Below are 20226 nucleotides of genomic sequence, written 5' to 3' on the forward strand. Positions count from 1 at the left end.
GCCTACTTCATTTTATATTAATTACAATACAATAAGTTAATATATAAATTCTTCAAACCTGTTAACCGGAGCCAATCTATTTTTAGAATTGCAAACGTTTTCACAGCCTCTCCTGGGCTCTTCTTCAGGCTTCGTCGTATAGGCCGTTAACGTTCGAATAAACATTCGATTTGAATTTCTTTTTCAAATATTATCATGTGCAACAGCTGGATTGCGCATGCTCCATGTGCAACAGCTGTATTGCGCATGCTCCATGCTCCTCCCTTTAAACGTTGTTTTCTAGCAAAACCTGCCATGCACTGGATAGGATCATTTCTTCCTTATGATTAATGCATGGCCTATACGATGAAGCCCGAAGAAGAGCCCAGGAGGGGCTGTGAAAACGTTTGCAATTCTAAAAATAGATCGACTCCGGTTAACAGGTTTGAAGAATTTATATACTTATTTTACCAGTGTGTAGAGAGATTGAATAAGTTAATACAATATGTGTATACTGTAGTAGCTTGTACTTCAGATGTGCCAGAATTCTAATGTCAAATTTGAGAGAAATTCAACCTGGAGTTTGACTGATGCTCAAACCAAAGTTCAAAATGTACTCACTGCATAAATGCCATCTGTTGTGCCCCAAGTTCTCTCTCACTCTTGCTGTGAAAGCATCTCTTGCATTACACTTATATGTTTTCAATATTTTTGTTTTATTTTTTGTGTATTTGGTTATATATACATAAAACCCCTGGAAACAACAAAGCCTAAGAGGAAAGTTGTATCCAGGAATTTTTCATGGGCAGTAGTTTATCCCAGATATGTTGGACTTGTTCCTCACCACCTTGCCTACCCAATATTAGACTGGCTGAATCTATGATAGGTATGGAAAAAAGGGGTCCTGTTAGTGCTCTCAGCGTTGGAAAAGTTTTAAAAAAAATTATTTTTAAGCTATCCTGCTCCATTAAGTCATTTCTTATTATAATTTTTATATTTTAGACTATTAATATTATAATAATTTATATAGCTTCAATATCTGTCTAAATCATAAATTATTGTAATTATCAAATAGGCTTTTATTGTACCATCTCCTGTTGCTTCAGCTAAACGTTCAGAAACTTTTTGTATGACTACCTCCATTGTCATCATTCCATTGTTTAATATTTCTTCTACAAGAAGTTCGCCAATGTCACCATATCTGTAAATAATTCAATATGTGTATATATTTTTCATGTAATTTTTTAAATGTAATTATATATAAACTTCTGAACAAATTTTTACTAACAATTTTAATGAAATAATTTCATATATAATATTAACAACAACCCAATTTATTTGTATTGACAAACCAACAAGATAGAATAACATAGAGTGCCGGTAGCAGTGTTTACAGTGTCACTTTTGGAAGCTCATTGAAGAGAAGGAAGCCATGACAGTCAGGGTAGAAAGGGAAGCATACTATAAGAAATAATTATGCTACATTTTTGTGCTGCTATCAATTGTACCAACAGTTACAAGTAAAGTTCAGGAATTTCACTTCACAAGTTATAATTATTAATTTTGCACACACACTATTTTCTTATGCATAATAAAATGTTTAAAGATTAATCTGATAAAAGTACAGGTAAATGAAAAGTATTGAACTTACTTTGAAACACTGTCTAATTTATAAAAATTTAAATAATTAGAAATGTTTTGGATAGAAGCCTTATACATATCAAATTATGAATTTTAGAGTGGTTAATATCAGTGATAAGTAAATCAGATTCCATTCTTGTGATAGTGAAATTTAAAATAAAAAGTTTTCTTTGTGTGGTTTCCACTCATTGACAAATCCCTTCTTAAGGAATGGCTTATACTAATGCGACATGATCATTGGAAACCAAACAATAATAGTAGAATTTGTTCATCTCTTTTTAAAGAATCATGCTTCAGTTATAATAATGGTAGAAAATATTTACAACCAAATTCTGCTCCTACAATTTCATGAACCTTCTTTGGAGATGGCAAACAATATATGTGTGATCATGAGAGACTGATACTTTATATTCTACCTTTGCACTTTTTTTAGATGCTTCTGAAATAGGGTCTTTAATGTTTGTTTTCTTTCTGAACGTTTTATTGCAAGAATTTTTTGAAGATGTGGAAGAAATGAACATTTCCTCCATATCTAGTCATTCACACTTCAGTACAGGTGGGGCGAGCCCACTCCCCTAAAACTATATAACATCAAGTACTCCACATACAACAAAGTGGGCTACTCAAAGCCGACACAATTACGTGGGCTAAACAATCAGACACGACAGTCTTAGAGGAGTGACATGGATGACAGTATCGTGCATTGAATTAAAGTTATAACTGGCATCCCATTAATTAACAGAAAAAAACCAAAATAATTTTTATAGTTTTAATTAGATCTTCTAGTTATAGCTGAACAATATAATAAATTTACGATCTATTAATTTGTTTATATCAAGTTTAAATATAGTAAAATACAGTTTAAATTTAATTTAACTAATAAAAAGTTCATTTTAAAGTAAACTCTTCTCAATTTTACAGTACTTACAATGTTTTAGCACAGTAAATATATCGAGGATATCGATGAAGGAGTAAAATATTCTCTAACTTAACAGTATATTCAACGAATCCTTTTTTATTAAGTTCAAACTCTGCCATATCATGTTGGATTAAGACTCGTAGTGACTGTTTTACCTGAGATATAAATAAGTAGATAAATTTCATTTCATAATATGGTATACACATAATCTTATTACAATCATTTTAATTAGTTATTTACCTTTCTTAAGGGCAACATAGTTTCTTGTGCAATGATTCTTAATGGACGAGAGCCATATTTTTTAAGCATAATAGCAACTTTCTGAACTATTTCTCCAAAATGTTCTTTCAGTAAAGAAGAACACAGCATTATTTGATTTTTTGACATTTTTTTCTCAATTAAATTACGGTTAACTTTTAACATAAAAATTAATAATACAACACGTGATCTACGGGCGCCGCCATGTTGGTTTCGAAACGTCATTCAATTTTGTAGCCTAAATATCGTTAAAATACACTTTATGTTTTCGAAATTAGTTTTTACAGATTAATGCTTTCTATAGTAAAATATGTTTGATAGTTGTTATATCGTTGAAGTAGAGTTGATAATTTTAAAAAAAATATGAACGTAAGTTAGCACGTTGTGCACCACGTGTTACGAATCGGTAAGGTCGAGAAGTAAACAAAGTTGAGTGATTATATTTTGTTGATTAATTTGTATTAAATGTGGAAACAATATAGTTTTACCGATGAAAATATCAGCAAAATTCGAGAAATATATGCAACAAATAGTTCGGATGATAATTTTTTATATAAATCATTTGTAAAACACAACAGTACGAGGGAGAATGACATTCAAAGCGAAAATAAAGCTGTTGAAGAAGATATTAAATCGTTTATTAAGTTTCATCCTGTAAATATAGAAAAGCCAAATAAAGATACAAAACAATCTCAAGTTAAAACATTACAAGAAGAAAATTCAAATTACCAGTCTGATCAATCATTTGATAAGGTTCACATCAGTTAATTTTAAATACATAAATTTGGTTTTTTTTCTGTGAATAATTTAATTAATTCAATTTTAATTCCCCTACAGATTAAATTATATGAACTGAAAGAGTGGCTTTCATTACAGAATGATAATGTCCAAAATGATACAAACTTAAGGCTTCTTGGAGAAGTTTTTAGTAATATTAATCCAAAGCATGTAAGTATTCTTTGATTATTACGGAGCTCTCGACTGCCCGTGTTTTGCATAGACGGTCCGCACATCCGCCATGTTTGGCATTTGTCCCACTTTTTTTGCCGACAATTCCAGTTTCTTACAATTATTATTTATTCTCCTTCCGCTATTGTTGTCTAGATTTGATCAATCAATCATACTTTTTCTAGGTAGTTTGCATCAAGATACTGATTTTTTTTTTATCATAACTTGTATTGAGATCACTAAGATCTGATTAATTTATGATGGATAAAACTGATAGAGCAATAGTCTATGCTGTGATAACATTGCAACATCAAATTTTGCCTCAATCAATTTGTTTATCACAAGTTAAAGCAGTACATGCTTTGGATATTCGGTTGTAACTTTGTCCACTCTTGATGCATTTCCTCTTCTATGTTCATTTTACTTTTGTAGAAGTCATATATTTATTTAAATTTAGCTATTCTTCTGACATAGTAAGAACAGTAATAATAATTTTAATATAATATATTATGGAAAAATAATCTAGTTCTATTCTGGTGCTCAGGCTGAATTTGTTATAAAAATGAATTAATGTATTAGTCTTCTAAATGCAATTTTAACTATACATATAGTAAACATTCAAAAGAAAGTAAATTTCAGTAGAGATGGACAGTAGTTAACTACTTCCAATATTTAACTAGTAGTTAATTACTGCTCATCCCTATACTTCAGTCATTTTAACTTATGTATTTATTTTGCAAAAGAATTGCAAAATCAAAGTCTATGGCTGAGAAATATTTTGCTGTATTTCCATTTTTAGATTTTAACATAATATCATTCCATTTCCCTATCTACATCTTGACTCATCTGCACTAATGATATTATTAGAGCAAAGAGCAATTTGTTGTATGTCTATCCTTCTAATAGTTCTTTTAAACTTTCAAATTTAATTTCTCAAACTTAAAAAAGTGGAGATAGAATAAAGTAGTTTTCAGCCAGAAATATATAGACAAAATACTGTATAACTAACAAAGAATGACTTTTTTAAACAAAGAAAAATCTACTTTCAGAATAAGTTCTGACTAGTGAAAATAGTATTGATGAATAGAATCAAATACATTTTTGGTTTTTTTGAGCTGCAATTTGAAAAAATTATAGACCTATAAATTTCCACTGTAGGCTTAGTCTGTCTATTTGTTTGTCTGTCTTTCCTTACTCTTAAGAACAGTGTTAGATAAATGAAATTCAAGACCACATATGGGAAGCTGAATGGCAGGAGGCCCTGATTAACTATATATGAACTTCTGATGCAAAGTAGAAATCATGTTATTTCAATTCAAAACTTCTCCTGAAAGGAGTTAGATAGATGACTGGCACGACTCCATTGCTAATGGAAAAGTATGATGTACAGGGGCAAGACACTACTAAAAATAAGCCAGTGAAACCTGTGGAGATCCTTAGGCACTGATGAGGGACTAGAGAATTAAACTAGCCCAAAATGCATCTGTGAAAAAACAATAAAGGAGTTTTATAACCTGAATAGCTGTGAGGTAGTCTACCGAAGGATTCCCTTTTTTCGGATTGAAGAGACATTTACTTACGTAACTGATTTGATGTTGCAATTAAATAAATTAAAAATATGATTAAAAATTGCAGCCTGAAAGTGTGACAATGTCACAATAATTAATTACTGATTTCTTCAACAATTTGTTTTAGTTTTGCTCTGTTTGAAAGTTAAATGACATAAAAGTAATTACATAATTTAACAGTCTTCATTTAGGAACTACATACAGAGGAGACGAGAACTGGGAATTTTTCCAGGCTCAGAGAACATTTAGAGGCCCACAGTGGTTCCTACCTACCCCTATAAAATTAATGTTATTTTTACTAATGAAAAATAAAATTTTTAAGACTTCTTTTTATTGATGAAGAAGCATTCTAGGATAATTACTAAACACCTTTGTCTGCTGAGACACATTTATTTGCTATGAACTAACATTTACAGCCTAATGCATAGGTCATCCTTAAGTGCCATACTTTTGGAACATGCATTAGGCTGAAAATGTTAGTTTATAGCAAATAAATGTGTCTCAGCAGTCAAAGATGTTTAGTGAAGATTTTAGTAATTATTCTTTCTGCTGAGTATGGGTTTAGTTGAAACATTCTAGGTATTTCATTCTAGGCTAAAGGGCCTATTAAGTGGCCAGAACCCATACAAACTATACAGCTGACTATACAACATATACATATGAAAATTACTTAAGAGATATTGCTATACCTGGTTTACTTTACAGAAAATATACACATTTCAGAATATATAAACAGTAGAACTCAGCTAAGAAGTTTCTCACATTAGAAGTTTTTTCATGTTAGAATAATTTCAAAAGTCCCAATTTTTCCCTGTAAGAGATATGTGAATTTATCCCATATTAAATGTTTCTATTTAAGAAAATTTCCCACATAAGTAAACTGAAATCTTTGTTTACAGCTGAAAAAAAAATATGCTTAAAAAGTCAACTGCATTCTATCAAATAAGTTATTTTATACATTTAATTGCCTGTGAAAAAAGAATGTACAATATCTCATGTGTCACATGCATGCAACTTTGGGCTACTTTGAATATGTATTTCACAATTTTTTACATGATTATCTGGCAACCATGCTTGTAGCAAAGTGCTACAAAATACATGGATGATACTGTTAAGTTTTCATCAAGTTTTAGTACGTTATATGTAGATCTGTGGTTTTGTTTGTGGAAATCATAAAATGTTTTTCCCCTTGCATAACAAAACCAATAAAGCAAATATCTGAATAAATAAATACTGTATGATCTAATTCACCGTAATGTAGCAGAGCAATGTTAAATACATATGGATTATTTTCATTTCTGCTTAAGTTTATTAAATTGACCCCTTGAAAGTCTTCTTAACTGAGTTCTACTGTATATGATATTTACACAGTGAAACTATGAGCTTTCTAACAATCTTATTTTTTTTTATGTCATGTTATATTATTTAAGCACCTACCAGATAGTCCATCTTTTGATGATTTTAATAATATAGACATTATTACTAATCATCAAAAGATGGACTATCAAAACCTTAGAAAATTTTAGTATTTTTTGAGCTATACATCTGTCATCAGGAGTCAACAACAGTATTATCTATTGCTTGTCAGACTATATGTCTGTCATCAGAATAGATGATAGGCATATAGTCAAAAAGTACTAATTTTTAAAAATGTTTTCGGCTACAAGAAGATTAGTTTGAGTTGGATTTAAATTTTTGGAACTTCTTAACAAACATAACAACATAAATAAAATATTCAATAAAAGCTGGAAAAATTTATTGGCATTTTTGAGACTTCTTTAAGAGAATTACTTGTTTGTTTTTCTGCTGAACAAATAAAGAGAAAACAGTGATTTGGATCCTTGGTGTAGTTGCTTTTGTCTCCTTCACCCTAGTCACACTATTGACTAATTCTCCTTTATGGTGGTTTGCTTACTACCTAATACCCTGTGAGATGTTTAATTGTATCTACCCCCTTTTTAGATGTTTAATTGGGTCTAACCTTAATGATTGTATGTGCATATTTATGTACAGTCCTTGACCAAATTATTAGACGCACTATACTTTTTATGCAAATCTTAATTATCAGCTACTACAATTTGGTCTTTGAATATTTATTACCAATGAATTCAACCTGTAATGTACAGTTTACTTTATTACGTAGATGCTAACACAAATAAAACGTTATATTGAAAATTTTTGTTTTTATTAACATAGTAAAAAAATACAAAATTGCCATTTAAATTTTAGTATTTTGTTGAGCCACCTTTTGCAGCTATGAGAGCCTCAATCCGGTGTGGCATGCTGTCGATGCAAGACTGGACCGTCTCCTGCATTTGTGGATGATGATTCCACACATTGATAATTTTTTCCAAAAGCTGCATTTTGGTTGTGATGACATCTTTGGCCACTTCTCTCTTCATGAGCTCCCACACATTTTCTATGGGGTTCATGTTGGGACTATTACCCGGCCAATCCAACAGAGGGATATTTTGCTCTTGTAGATATGTTTTCACAGACCTGGCTGTGTGGCAGGGAGCTCCATCTTGCATAAAAATAAATGGTTCCCCATTTGGGAACCATTCTCTAACCTGTGGCAGCAACTGATTTTGCAAGACTTCTTTATATTGGTCTTGACTCATGGTGCCTTTTACTACGAACAAGCACCCAGTGCCCTTGCCACTAATGACAGACCAAATCATTACTTTCGTGGGGTGCTTAACAGTCTGAATGACGCAGTCAGAATGAAATTTTTTGCCTCTGCGACGACGGACAAAATGAGCTTTGTTTGCTAAAATTTCAAATGTGCTTCCATTGCTGAAACAGACCTGAGAAAACAAAGAAAAAATATCTTATGAATCAAGTACCTACTGTTAATTTGTCTATTTTATAGTAAATAATCTATTTAATGTTAAATTACCAATCTCCAGAAGTCTACATCCTTATCACGCCACTGTTTGGCCCATTCCAAATGCTTTGCTTTCATTGCAACTGTTAACTTGGGTTTTCTTGCTGGTGGTAAGACTTAAAATCCAGATCTTTCAATTTTCTGCGACCAGTGCACTCAGAAGCATTCACGTTTGCATCTTCCAATTGAGATTTTATTGATTTCATGGTAGCAAATCTGTTTTCTAAGCAAATTTTCTTAAGACATCTTTCTGACCTTGGGGTGAAAATTGGCTTTCTGCTGCATTTATTTTTTCTTTTTGGACTCAGATCTTGATCTGATTCAACTTTTTTCTTTATACGTCGTATGCTAGCTTCAGACACCTTCAACCTTTGTGAAATTTCACGGTTGGAATACATTTTTGTATTAACGAGGGCTTTGACTTCAGCTTTTTTACGTGGTGAAAGGTACCCCTTTTTGCCCACGTCAAAAGATCACAATTGATTATATCTAATTGGTAAAAATACTACTATCGAAGAAACAAACACTTGCATAATTGTATACCACGAAATAAATACAAAAGGTGAACAGAAACACGTCCAGACCAGTAGCAAGCGAGGATGCGACTGAAACACATTTGTACTTGTATGCTACACTTTAGTGTCTAAGCTCTGATACCGACCAGTAAATTAACATTGTAATGAAATATAACAAAAATAGGTATACAATGACATTAAAAAATAAGTTTTGTTTTTCAAAATTATGATTTATAAGATAGACCTACACCAGACCGGGTATAAAACATGTAATTATGAAAAATCTGTAGGTCGTCTAATAATTTGGCCAGTGATTGTACATTCTTCTTGTTATTTTGATTATTCCTTGTTTATTTCCTTCGTTATCCAAACATGTTTTCCTGTATACATTTTAAAATAATATTTTTATTCTTACATATTATTGAACCAAATGGTTAATTAATTTCTTGTTTTTAGAACTGTCCTTATGTTTGAATTTCCTCTCAATCAAAGGAACTCAAGGCATTCTCATTCAAATTAGAAAATTTGAATGTCCTAGAGATCTGATGATAGGATAGTGAGTCCCAAAAAATGTTTAATCTAATAAAACTTTTGACTCCTTCACTTAATTTAGCATTGGTTTATTTATTGTTTCCATGGAGGCATCATACTCAGAAACTATTTTTTTATTGTATAGTTTTGTTTAATTTACAAAGGAATTGTGTTTATTTCCACAGTTTCATGTATTGAAAAATATTAATAAATGTTATTTTCATACACTGATATTTTTAAACATTTCTGATAGAAATATAAATCTTTTAAATTTCAGATACCAGATGTCTGTGAGTATTTAGAATTAGACAAATTAAATGAAACGAATTTTCATTCCTGTTTTTGCAAGTTAATTTTACATTTGACACCGCAAATCAGTTTCTTCACGGAAGTTGCTTTGATCAAACATCTTTTATATTCAAAAGTGAGTTTTAGAATTCTGTTATTTATTATTCTTATTATAATGAAATATAAATATTAAAAAATTAGATTTGAAAATTGATTTACATGCTCGACATCAATCTGTTTTATGTAATTTTTTTTTTAATCTTTAGATTTCAAATAGATTCTTCTCTTCTTAAGAAATTAAAATAATTTAGGTACTCCTCGGTTAATGGGATGAAAGTCAATCGATGAAATCCGATTTGTGTTTACATCTTAATATTTTATTTATTTTAGTTCAAATAGTATGTATAGTTTATTAGAATTCAAACCTACCCTTTTCTTTTAGCTTATATAAAAGTTACAAAAGTTGATTAGGAAATTAAACAATGATTGTTAATGCATTTTTGATATTGAAAATGATTAGCATGTTTGTGCATTGGTGTACTCGCAAAAGTTAAATTTCAACTTCTACTTGTATTTTGTACATATAACTTGTTATTTTATATTATTTGGTTGTAAATTATGAATGAGAATAATAATAAAAGTTAAAAATACATGTTTTATTCTATTTTCAACCTACTTTGCATAGTATCACGTCTCATAGTTGCATCATTCAACATCATGTGGTTATGTAAATTATGTTTCTTGGTAGGAGTGATGTACCTTAAAGTTAAATACTGTAATGTTTTTTTCAAAGTTTGCCATAATGGTTCCTTTTTGTCTATTTCTAACTTTTCAATTTAAAACAGATTTTAGAATATGGCAATTGTCAAATGACAAAGAAATTGCAATTAGTTTTTTCCTAGAAATTAGAATCTTAAATGGTGAGTTAGGAAATAATCACAGTACAATTGTTGATCGGTATGATTATATATGTTATGTTTGGACCAATTTTTTTATCATCTTGAATCATTGTAAAATTAGGTGGTGCAAACAGAGTACTTAAAGTGGAAGAAAGTACACATAGAAAAAAAATGTCAGATGTGTTCTTCCACTGCAGTGAGTAATCCATGGAGTTTTCTGTGAATCGAAAAAGTGTTATTTAGTCACTGTGCAAGACCATTTAGCTAAAACATTGATTAATGCAATACAAAATAACGTGAAAAAAAGGAAGCGTAATTATATTTGACTGTTGGAAAGCATACAAAAATGACAAGTTAGAAGTTAGATATGAACATTTGTGAGTAAACCACAAGTATAAACTTTGTAGACCCTGAGACTGGATGTCATGCAGAAAACATAAAAATAATTGTAGTAAGTTTATTGTTTTCTTTTGTAAATTTTTCAATATTTCCTTATAATTTTAAATATGTATGAATCACAAAATAACAATTTTGCTGAAAATAGTAGTGAAAATGACTGACATCCTGTTAACCGAAGAGTACCATAATTTAATATTTTCTGTTTAGAACTATCCATAAATTTTATTTAGTTCTGAATTTAATTTATACTCATTTTTGCATTTTAAGGTAATTTGTTTGGATAATCAACCATCAAGATTATTAATTTTGACTGTTCTAGAATGGGCAAAAATCTCTCCTAAAGCTGTGTTGGAAGGTCTTTTCATACCATGTATACAAAATAATTATTTAGGTAAAAAAATTTTTTTAGTATAAACATGTTGAATGGATGGTAATAGCATTTGGTTAGAATCGTTAATCATCCCAGTTTTAGCACTAACACATCTAATACTATAAATAGAATGCCAGTAAAAAAACTCTCATCACTGTTTGATAGATATGTTTATAAAACAGTTATAAACATATCTATCAAACAGTGATGAGAGTTTCTTACTGGCATTATATGATTAGTTCATGACTAAACCTACATGAATGATAGTAATGATATAAGATGAATGAAGACTTAATGAAGACATGACTGAATACTTATTACCATAGGACAAGTTCTGTCAATATACAAATAAATATAAAACAGTCACTTGAACCTTTTAACTTCAATTTGTAAATATCTTATATTTAAAAATTTTGTACATTATTAAAATAGTATGTTTCCTTATCAGATTGGTTGAGGTTACATATAAAGAAAGGGAACTCAAAAAGGTGTACAAACAAATGCATGTATAAAAAAAATGATGAATTTATTTAAGAATTACTTGTAAAATACAACACTATCTGCAATTTAATATTTTAAATATAAAAATTGAATGTTTTTTAAAAGTTCAAACTGATTACGTGATTCGAATACATTACTGGATTCTGCCGACAAACTCGCATTAACAAAAATTTAAACTACGTATGACAGTTAGATGATAGTAATTAACATGAAATTAATTGATTATTTATTCATTTATCGTTCAAATAATATATGTATTTTGAAATTTTATCTCGAACATATAAATTTTAAATATATTTGGTTATGTATAAAACCAGACATGTATGCATTTTATGAGCTCCAATGCCTGGTATCTGTTTTATATGTGAACAAGTATATTTAAAACATATATTTATATTAATTTATAAATTTGTAAAATTAATATAAATTAATGTATTTATATTAATTTTCATGAACAATATTAAATTCATGTTTTTATATACAAAAAAGCCTATGATTTCTTTTTATTTTTGGCTGAAACTTTTAGAAGAATGAATAAAATTAGTTGAATTTCGAAGTATCAAACACAAATCCGTGTTAATAACAACCACTTGGCTTTTTTCCACCTTTATTTAGTTGATACGGTACACGTTTCGGGCCTTATGCCCCTCATCAGTCAACAGTTCTTCCCCCAGTATGGCACTTGTACACGGTAAGTTTGGACATTACAAACTCGAGGATAAAAGTTATAAAATTCTTTTACATTTTGTTGTTCTCTTGTACTTCTTAGTAGATGGTTAATACACAGTACATTTTCAAAGGTCGTTCGAGCACTTTTGGCTCGTTTATGTTGAGACAGAATCCAGAAAATTTTTTTAAAAGACAAATTTGTAGACCAACTTTGGGTATAAGTTTTAGTCTGAACTTTCCCCTGAACTTTGTATACGTTTAGTCTAACAGGGGAAAGTTCAGACTAAAACTTATACCCAAAGTTGGTCTACAAATTTGTCTTTTAAAAAAATTTTCTGGATTCTGTCTCAACATAAACGAGCCAAAAGTGCTCGAACGACCTTTGAAAATGTACTGTGTATTAACCATCTACTAAGAAGTACAAGAGAACAACAAAATGTAAAAGAATTTTATAACTTTTATCCTCGAGTTTGTAATGTCCAAACTTACCGTGTACAAGTGCCATACTGGGGGAAGAACTGTTGACTGATGAGGGGCATAAGGCCCGAAACGTGTACCGTATCAACTAAATAAAGGTGGAAAAAAGCCAAGTGGTTGTTATTAACACGGATTTGTGTTTGATACTTCGAAGAATAATACAACACGGTTTCACAAAAATCAACAATAGCCATTGTTATAGAAACGGCGAATACCACCAGAAAGAAAAGAACGGAAAAGAACATTAGCGTACCTCAACCAGTGTAATGGGCACAGAACACATCACAAGGATGAAAGGTGAGATTCAAAAAATCTTAATAGACATAAACTACCTCAAGACACACCTAAAAGAAAAAAGACCGTTGAAAACACTCTCCTTACCAAAATCCATTGCCGCCATCATTCCAACTAGAGATAGGAATTATTTTAATTTAAAAATATTAAGATCAGCAATAAAGTACAAGTACATAAAACTAAGGCGATTGAAACGTAATTTGAGGAAAAGAGAAAATATCGATATCGAGCCTGACCAACATCAAGAGCAAAAACAAATAGAGAATTTAGAACACTACAAATATAAAAAAATTGGGAAATTAATAAAAAAATTTCAATATCCATCTACCACCGAAATAAGAGAGTGGGAAGATTCCATAGTGGAAAATAAAACTAACATAGATATACCCGAAGAAATTCTTGACGTCTTACGAAAAGGTTTAGACTACAGCGGCCCAAATAAATGGGAAACTTTAACAATTATACCAAACTTAGACAAAATATGCAACACCCTCCAAGACACAGAGTCTCAGTTCATGAAAATGAATATTAGCAACAAGATAAAGAAATATATAACAAAAGAAAAAGGAAAGAAAGTAATAAAAGACAAATATTACTACACATATAATAATAAAATTAGTCAAGTAAAAAAATTTTTGTTAGATAATAACTTAGATATACTTAAAGCAGATAAATCCAAGCAACTTATAATAGTATATTCAGACTGGATAAAAAAGAAAAAATACGATCTAGTGGAAAGTGAAAAATTTAGACTACTCCCAATAGACCCGAAAGAAGTTATACAAAAAGAACTAAAAAATAGAATTACTAAATTACAAAAATTAAATAAACTAACCAAACAAGAGAAAGAATTTATCCTAAATGATAATAATGATCGTACACCAAAAATAAATATACATTTAAAAACCCACAAACCAGGTGATAAAGTGAGGCCGATAATAGACTTCAAGAACTCGCCTTTGTATAATCTAGAAAAATTTCTAAAACAACAACTGAAACAATTCCAAAACTCTACTTTCACTATAATGAATACCGACGAACTTCTTCATGATATCAGAAAACTAAAAATAGAAAGAAATATGAAAATCGCCAGCCTAGATATTACTGATATGTATCCGTCGATGACATGGGACATAATAGAACCAAAATTAATGAAACTCAACGTAGAACCGGAAATAATAAATTTAATAGAATTCGCTTATAAAAGCAACTATTTCGAATATGAAGGCAATTACTACACACAAGAAGAAGGCATAAGTATGGGTTCAGTTATCGGTCCAAAGCTTGCAGAAATAGTAATGATAGATATTGATGAGAAGATAAACAACATACATGGAATAAACTTTTATAAACGCTACGTAGACGACATAATAATTATATATAATACTTCAATTATTACAATAGATAAGATAAATACGCTCATAAACAATATACACAACAATATTAAGTTCAAAATCGAAGAAGAAGATAGTATACACAATAATATAAATTACTTGGATATTACAATCAAAAGGAATATAAATAATCTAGAATTTGAACCCTTTAAGAAACCTTGTGCCATAACAAAAACTATAAACTACAGCTCCCAAATACCACTGTATATAAAACAAAACGTCTTCATCATGGAATACAAAAAAATTAAAAATAGAACTAGTAAACCTGAAAATGTTCAAAAACACGTAAATAATTTAAAGAAAAAGTTTATACTAGACGGATACCCAATTAGATTGATAAATACATGGGAAACACAAATAGAAAAATCAACCTATGAAAAACAAATCCAAGAAATAAAAAACCAAGATATAAAATACAAAAGTTTCCCATACATAAAAGGACTCTACGAAGAAATAAACAAAGAAATGAGAAAAATAAATATAAAATTGGCACCAAAATATCAAAAATTGCAATCACGGATAATAAATAAAGGAAAAAAACAACTTAATGAAAACATCGAAGAATCCAAAAACGTCGTTTACGAAATACCATGTACTTGCAAAGACCCACATACCTACATCGGAGAAACAAAACGGAAACTAAAAATAAGAATAAAAGAACACATAGCTGATATGAAGCACCAAAGGATGCAATCCGTTTTCCACGACCACTGCTTAATAAATAATTGTAATATTGATAAGGATAACACCAAAGTTTTGTATAAAGAAAAAGACATATATAATAGAAAGTTTAAAGAAAGTTTTGCTATAATTAAATCCAAAAATTGTATAAACAAAAATACAAGTATAAATATTAATAAAAACTGGTTAAATATATTATAAATTTTAATATTAGTTAAAAATACAATAAATCTCAATATCTTACCAAAAATACCGCTAGGAGGCTCACTTCATTTCAACCCATGTAGTTATGCAAATTTTAAATGTCGCAAAACCTAAACAACGTTCAACAGGGGAAAGTTCAGACTAAAACTTATACCCAAAGTTGGTCTACAAATTTGTCTTTTAAAAAATTTTTCTGGATTCTGTCTCAACATAAACGAGCCAAAAGTGCTCGAACGACCTTTGAAAATGTACTGTGTATTAACCATCTACTAAGAAGTACAAGAGAACAACAAAGTAAGAACTTGTCCCAGTTTTATTCACAGTTAATGTAAATTTATTGTTATACTAAATAGTTGTACTTTTTAACTCAAAACAGATGTAAAAGAATTTTATAACTTTTATCCTCGAGTTTGTAATGTCCAAACTTACCGTGTACAAGTGCCATACTGGGGAAGAACTGTTGACTGATGAGGGGCATAAGGCCCGAAACGTGTACCGTATCAACTAAATAAAGGTGGAAAAAAGCCAAGTGGTTGTTATTAACACGGATTTGTGTTTGATACTTCAGTCAATATTATTATTACTATTTCAGTCATATCTACATAAAGTCATTTTCCCCTTATGCATGAATTCGTTAATATCAATTACTTCATGTATTTCTGGCATCATATTATTATCAATACTAAAATGCTTCAGGAAGCCAAATTTCAACTGAATAATAATAAACATTTTTGTCCAGATCCAGGACAATTTCAGCTTACAATTCATATAAAAAAAATATAAGTATCATTGTTCTTTAAAATTAACCAAAGTTTGAATGGTTTATGATTTTTTAACAAATTAAACATTTAAAAAAAATCAATCTGCATTCACAGTACAAACATATTGTTTCCACTTAAAAACTGAACACAACAATTCACTTTTAAATGCAGAACACTTTCCTTATCTAAGCTACTGCCTTATTTTATCAATCCAATGCTTAACCATATCACTCAATTTCTTGAATTGAGCATTCCAGTCCAACTTGTCTAGGTTTATGGAACCTGTGCATTGATGATGATCAGATATTTTCCTAATAAACTCATGATGAAACAGTGTTCATCAATTCTGATAGTATTTATGTTGTATCAGGTTTTTAGTACTATCAGCTCGTTCAACATTCTTTGACTTCTTTCTCTAGCACTCATTATGTTAATACCATGCTATTACTGGGAAACCAACTAATTGAATCAAAAAGTTCCTTGACTTGGAGATTTACAGATCTGTTTGTGGATCCCATGTAGAAAAATTCATCATTTGCTTTGTTTAATTTGATTGTGTAAATCAATATAATCATGAAAACTTCTGAGAATCCAACCTGTGTCTAAGAGTGGCTAGTTGGCTGAACTTTGATCATCTACTTATCACTTCTGAATATGAAAACTCATTGATTGTAGACAGGATCATGAGAGATTGTATAGTAATATACAATTCAAAATATCAGAAATTTGTATATATATTGTATAAAATTAAGTAATTTTTATCTTTTCTGATTAACTAAACTATTATTCTAAATTATAATTCCAAACAGATGATAAAAAGTTTATATTATTATGTTTATATATGTATACTAGCTGCAAGTACCCACTTCGCTGGGTTTTTTTTTGTTCGTACATTTATATGTAATATAGTTTTTTTTAATATAAAAGACATGCGTTAAAAGACTTTTATTTTCCTTGCAGATAAGTCCAGCATTGCTTGGGCAAAAAGTAACAATAGCGAAGATTAAGGTTATTATGTTATAGCCAACCTTATCCGTTTTCACAGAATGCAAGAATTAGGTCTCCCTGTTTCCAGAGACTAATTAGAGAATTTTTAGATGGGTCTAAAAATATGTTCGATTTCCTGCAAAAACGCATAAAACCGCATCTGCGCCTGTAAATCTTGTACATCGCTTTCTCTTAACACTTCCATTGTTAACACTTCCATTCTTAACACTTCCAACCCAGCTGTTATCTGCAACTTCGTTCGCGCAGATTTTGCAATCAAACCCAATTTACATTCAATATTTCAACAACCATAGTAAATTGTTATATAACACCTATCGCTGAGAATTGCTGAGAATTAAACCAACTATTTTTAATTTGATAAATTTTCTGGAACGTTTACAATCATTCTATAATCGAACCAATATGCAATAACAAATTCGAATTTAAAATGGTTCAAACATTTGGTTAAAAAATCGAAATATATAAAACTATTTATATCAATGTCTGAAATGTTATCAATTTAATTTAAACCCCTAAGTACTCAATGAAGACTAAACATAATTAAAAACAAAAAATCGCATCTAAAATAGTACAGTAGAAGCCGTTCTTCAGGTTAGGACTTACTGCTCTCCCTCTCCCCTGTGGAGGAAATTTCGAAAAATCCCTTCTTAGTGTTCACTTTCATTGCATACCCTACTGAAATGTAGTTAAATGCAAAAATTTGCATCTAAAATAGTATAGTAGAAAGCCGTTCTTCAGGTTAAGTCTTAATCCTCTCCCTCTCCCCCTGCAGGGGGAATTTCGAAAAATCCCTTCTTAGTGTGCATTTTCATGATATACCCTAACTGTGTACCAAATTTCACCTCTAGGTTCTGGAAATTTCTAGAAAAAACTGGAACATTCTCATTGAAGCGTCATACATTTTTGTAGTCAACCACTTTCAACCCCCATATCTCCTACACCCTTACAGCTATCGAGACGCAACCACCATAGTGCATGATGGGAGACTTGGGGCTACTACCACACACAAACCAAACACCATTCACGTGCGATGTGTAGTTTTGGCTGCAGAGTGAGATATAGGCACAAACTCGTCCATTTTTATATATATATATATATAGATAAGTAAATAAACATCACAATTTCTTGATTTTAATAAAAATCAATAGTTATCTCTAAATTTGAATTATCTTAAATACTTACACTAATTTTTAGGAATCTAATTAAAAATTTGTTGTTTACAAATATTGTATACTAGCAGATGAGCCTGGCATTGCCTAGGCAAAAAAGAACAACTACAAAGATTAAGATTATTTTGAACTTCTAACCTTTATATTATAGTATTTGATTTATATAACTACAAAGGTTATCTTGCATAAGAGTTTATCACATCTAGTGACCAATCCAACACATTTTTAAAAATCTTTATTCCTCGACTACACAATTTAAAGAATTTTTAGAATGTGTTAGATTGGTCACTTGATCCTTATGTAAGATAACCTTTGTAGTTATATAAATCAAATGCTATAATATAACAAACATTCAAATGAAAACCATATAAAGAGTTTGGTTATTTCAACCTACCATTGTCACATTTATTGCAATACTTGGATGGTAGGAAATGGCACAATTTCATTAATCAAGTGAAAATATGATATCTTAAAAAATTTAAGATATGTGAGGTCGCCAATCCACACGTAATAACAGGATATATGAGCAGTTCTGAATTGTATGTGGGAGCATTAGGCACAAAGACAACTCTCCAGTTACATAAATTTCATCCCAATTTATTGTAACTTAAAAGTATATTTTACAACAACAATATTCTTTGATCTTTAAATCTTCAGGTTCTTTTTTCTTACTGAGAGAGTCCTAAGAGAAAAGTTTCTTGATGTTCCTTTCAGAATCAATGGCCCCAGGGTGTAGTTGTAAGGAAGTCCGTACAAATGTTTTGAATTGGGGTGAAGATAATTCTTCCAAGGAAGCAATAGAGAGAAGCTCCCTGTATCCTTGAAATTCTGATTTTTATAATGTTTGGGTTCCAGATCGACCATTCTGATTGGTTGTTCTTTCTCCTCTCCAATTTCTAAGTGGTCATCACTTATTACTAAGTGTAACAGGATCAGAACCTGGATCACGGGATAAGACAAAATTGTCTGTCAATTTGATCCCAATCAAAGATGGTTGATCTTAGTACTTACATTATTCTATTGTTAAAATATGAGTAGTATTCTCTTTTTTTTTTTTTTTGTTAGATCAAACATTTCCTTATATAGTCAGGGTATATCCATGTCTTTTTATCACTGTCTTACATAATTAAAACATAAAATTCCTTTATAATTTCACATAGTTCTGGGGATGTTTTCTGGTCCTCACAGATATATTTTTCTTAATGTTAACTTTAACTTACTATAACTGCTGAGTTTCATAGAAATTGGTCAAACAACCTAGGAGTGTATAGCAAACAAACAAACGAACATCCTCATTTATATATAGATTTGAGGCACAAATTGGAAATTAACTGAGACTTTTAGCATATGAAAAGGCAAAACATAAAAATATAGTAAATGTATAATTGATCTTATTATTGATTATTTTATAAAGTTTAAGAATAATAGAATTTTAAATCATAATTTCAGGTAAAGTACAAGTGGATTTTATGGTCAGAATTATAAAAGAAAGTTTGCCTTTGGATCAAGCTGACATTTATTTGAGGTAAATTATAAGAAAAATTACCTTTTTATAAAACAGATATCAATTTTTGAATAATAAAAACAATTTTATTAATTATATAAAAAAAAGAAATTAAATGTAATCATCAAAAATTGGATTATTTAAATTCAAATAAATGCAAATAAAAATGAATTAAATACAGAATTACAATGAGACTATTAAATGCTGGTGAAGAATATTCAAAATATTTTTTTAATAAAATAAACATGTATATAGTCAAACCTCCAATAGCAGCTACTTTTTTTGAAACTTTCAACAAAAATACTTACAAAATAACTTCCAAACAATGGCCAATTATTGTTTCTGTCAGTGGTCATTTGACT

General features: G+C 30.0%; 2 protein-coding genes across 2 annotated transcripts in view; one reads left to right on the forward strand and one right to left on the reverse strand.

Moving 5' to 3' along the window:
* LOC136979915 (DNA-directed RNA polymerase III subunit RPC3-like) overlaps positions 1–3207 on the reverse strand; it is a 23934-nt gene extending 20727 nt beyond the window's left edge. Inside the window, exons 1-3 of the mRNA XM_067275958.1 lie at positions 2780–3207; positions 2549–2694; positions 1068–1180 (exon numbers count right to left, since the gene is read on the reverse strand). Of these exons, the coding sequence (XP_067132059.1) occupies positions 1068–1180; positions 2549–2694; positions 2780–3022 (502 nt within the window). The 5' untranslated portion in view covers positions 3023–3207. The remainder of the gene's footprint in view (positions 1–1067; positions 1181–2548; positions 2695–2779) is intronic.
* Positions 3180–20226, forward strand: part of LOC136979924 (Fanconi anemia group E protein-like) — a 25130-nt gene continuing 8083 nt past the window's right edge. Inside the window, exons 1-5 of the mRNA XM_067275972.1 lie at positions 3180–3550; positions 3635–3745; positions 9524–9670; positions 11100–11223; positions 19810–19885. Coding sequence (XP_067132073.1) covers positions 3263–3550; positions 3635–3745; positions 9524–9670; positions 11100–11223; positions 19810–19885 — 746 coding nt within the window. The 5' untranslated portion in view covers positions 3180–3262. The remainder of the gene's footprint in view (positions 3551–3634; positions 3746–9523; positions 9671–11099; positions 11224–19809; positions 19886–20226) is intronic.

This window comes from Centruroides vittatus, unplaced genomic scaffold, assembly GCF_030686945.1.
Source record: "Centruroides vittatus isolate TY-2023 unplaced genomic scaffold, ASM3068694v2 contig_651, whole genome shotgun sequence".
Lineage (NCBI taxonomy): Eukaryota > Metazoa > Arthropoda > Arachnida > Scorpiones > Buthidae > Centruroides > Centruroides vittatus.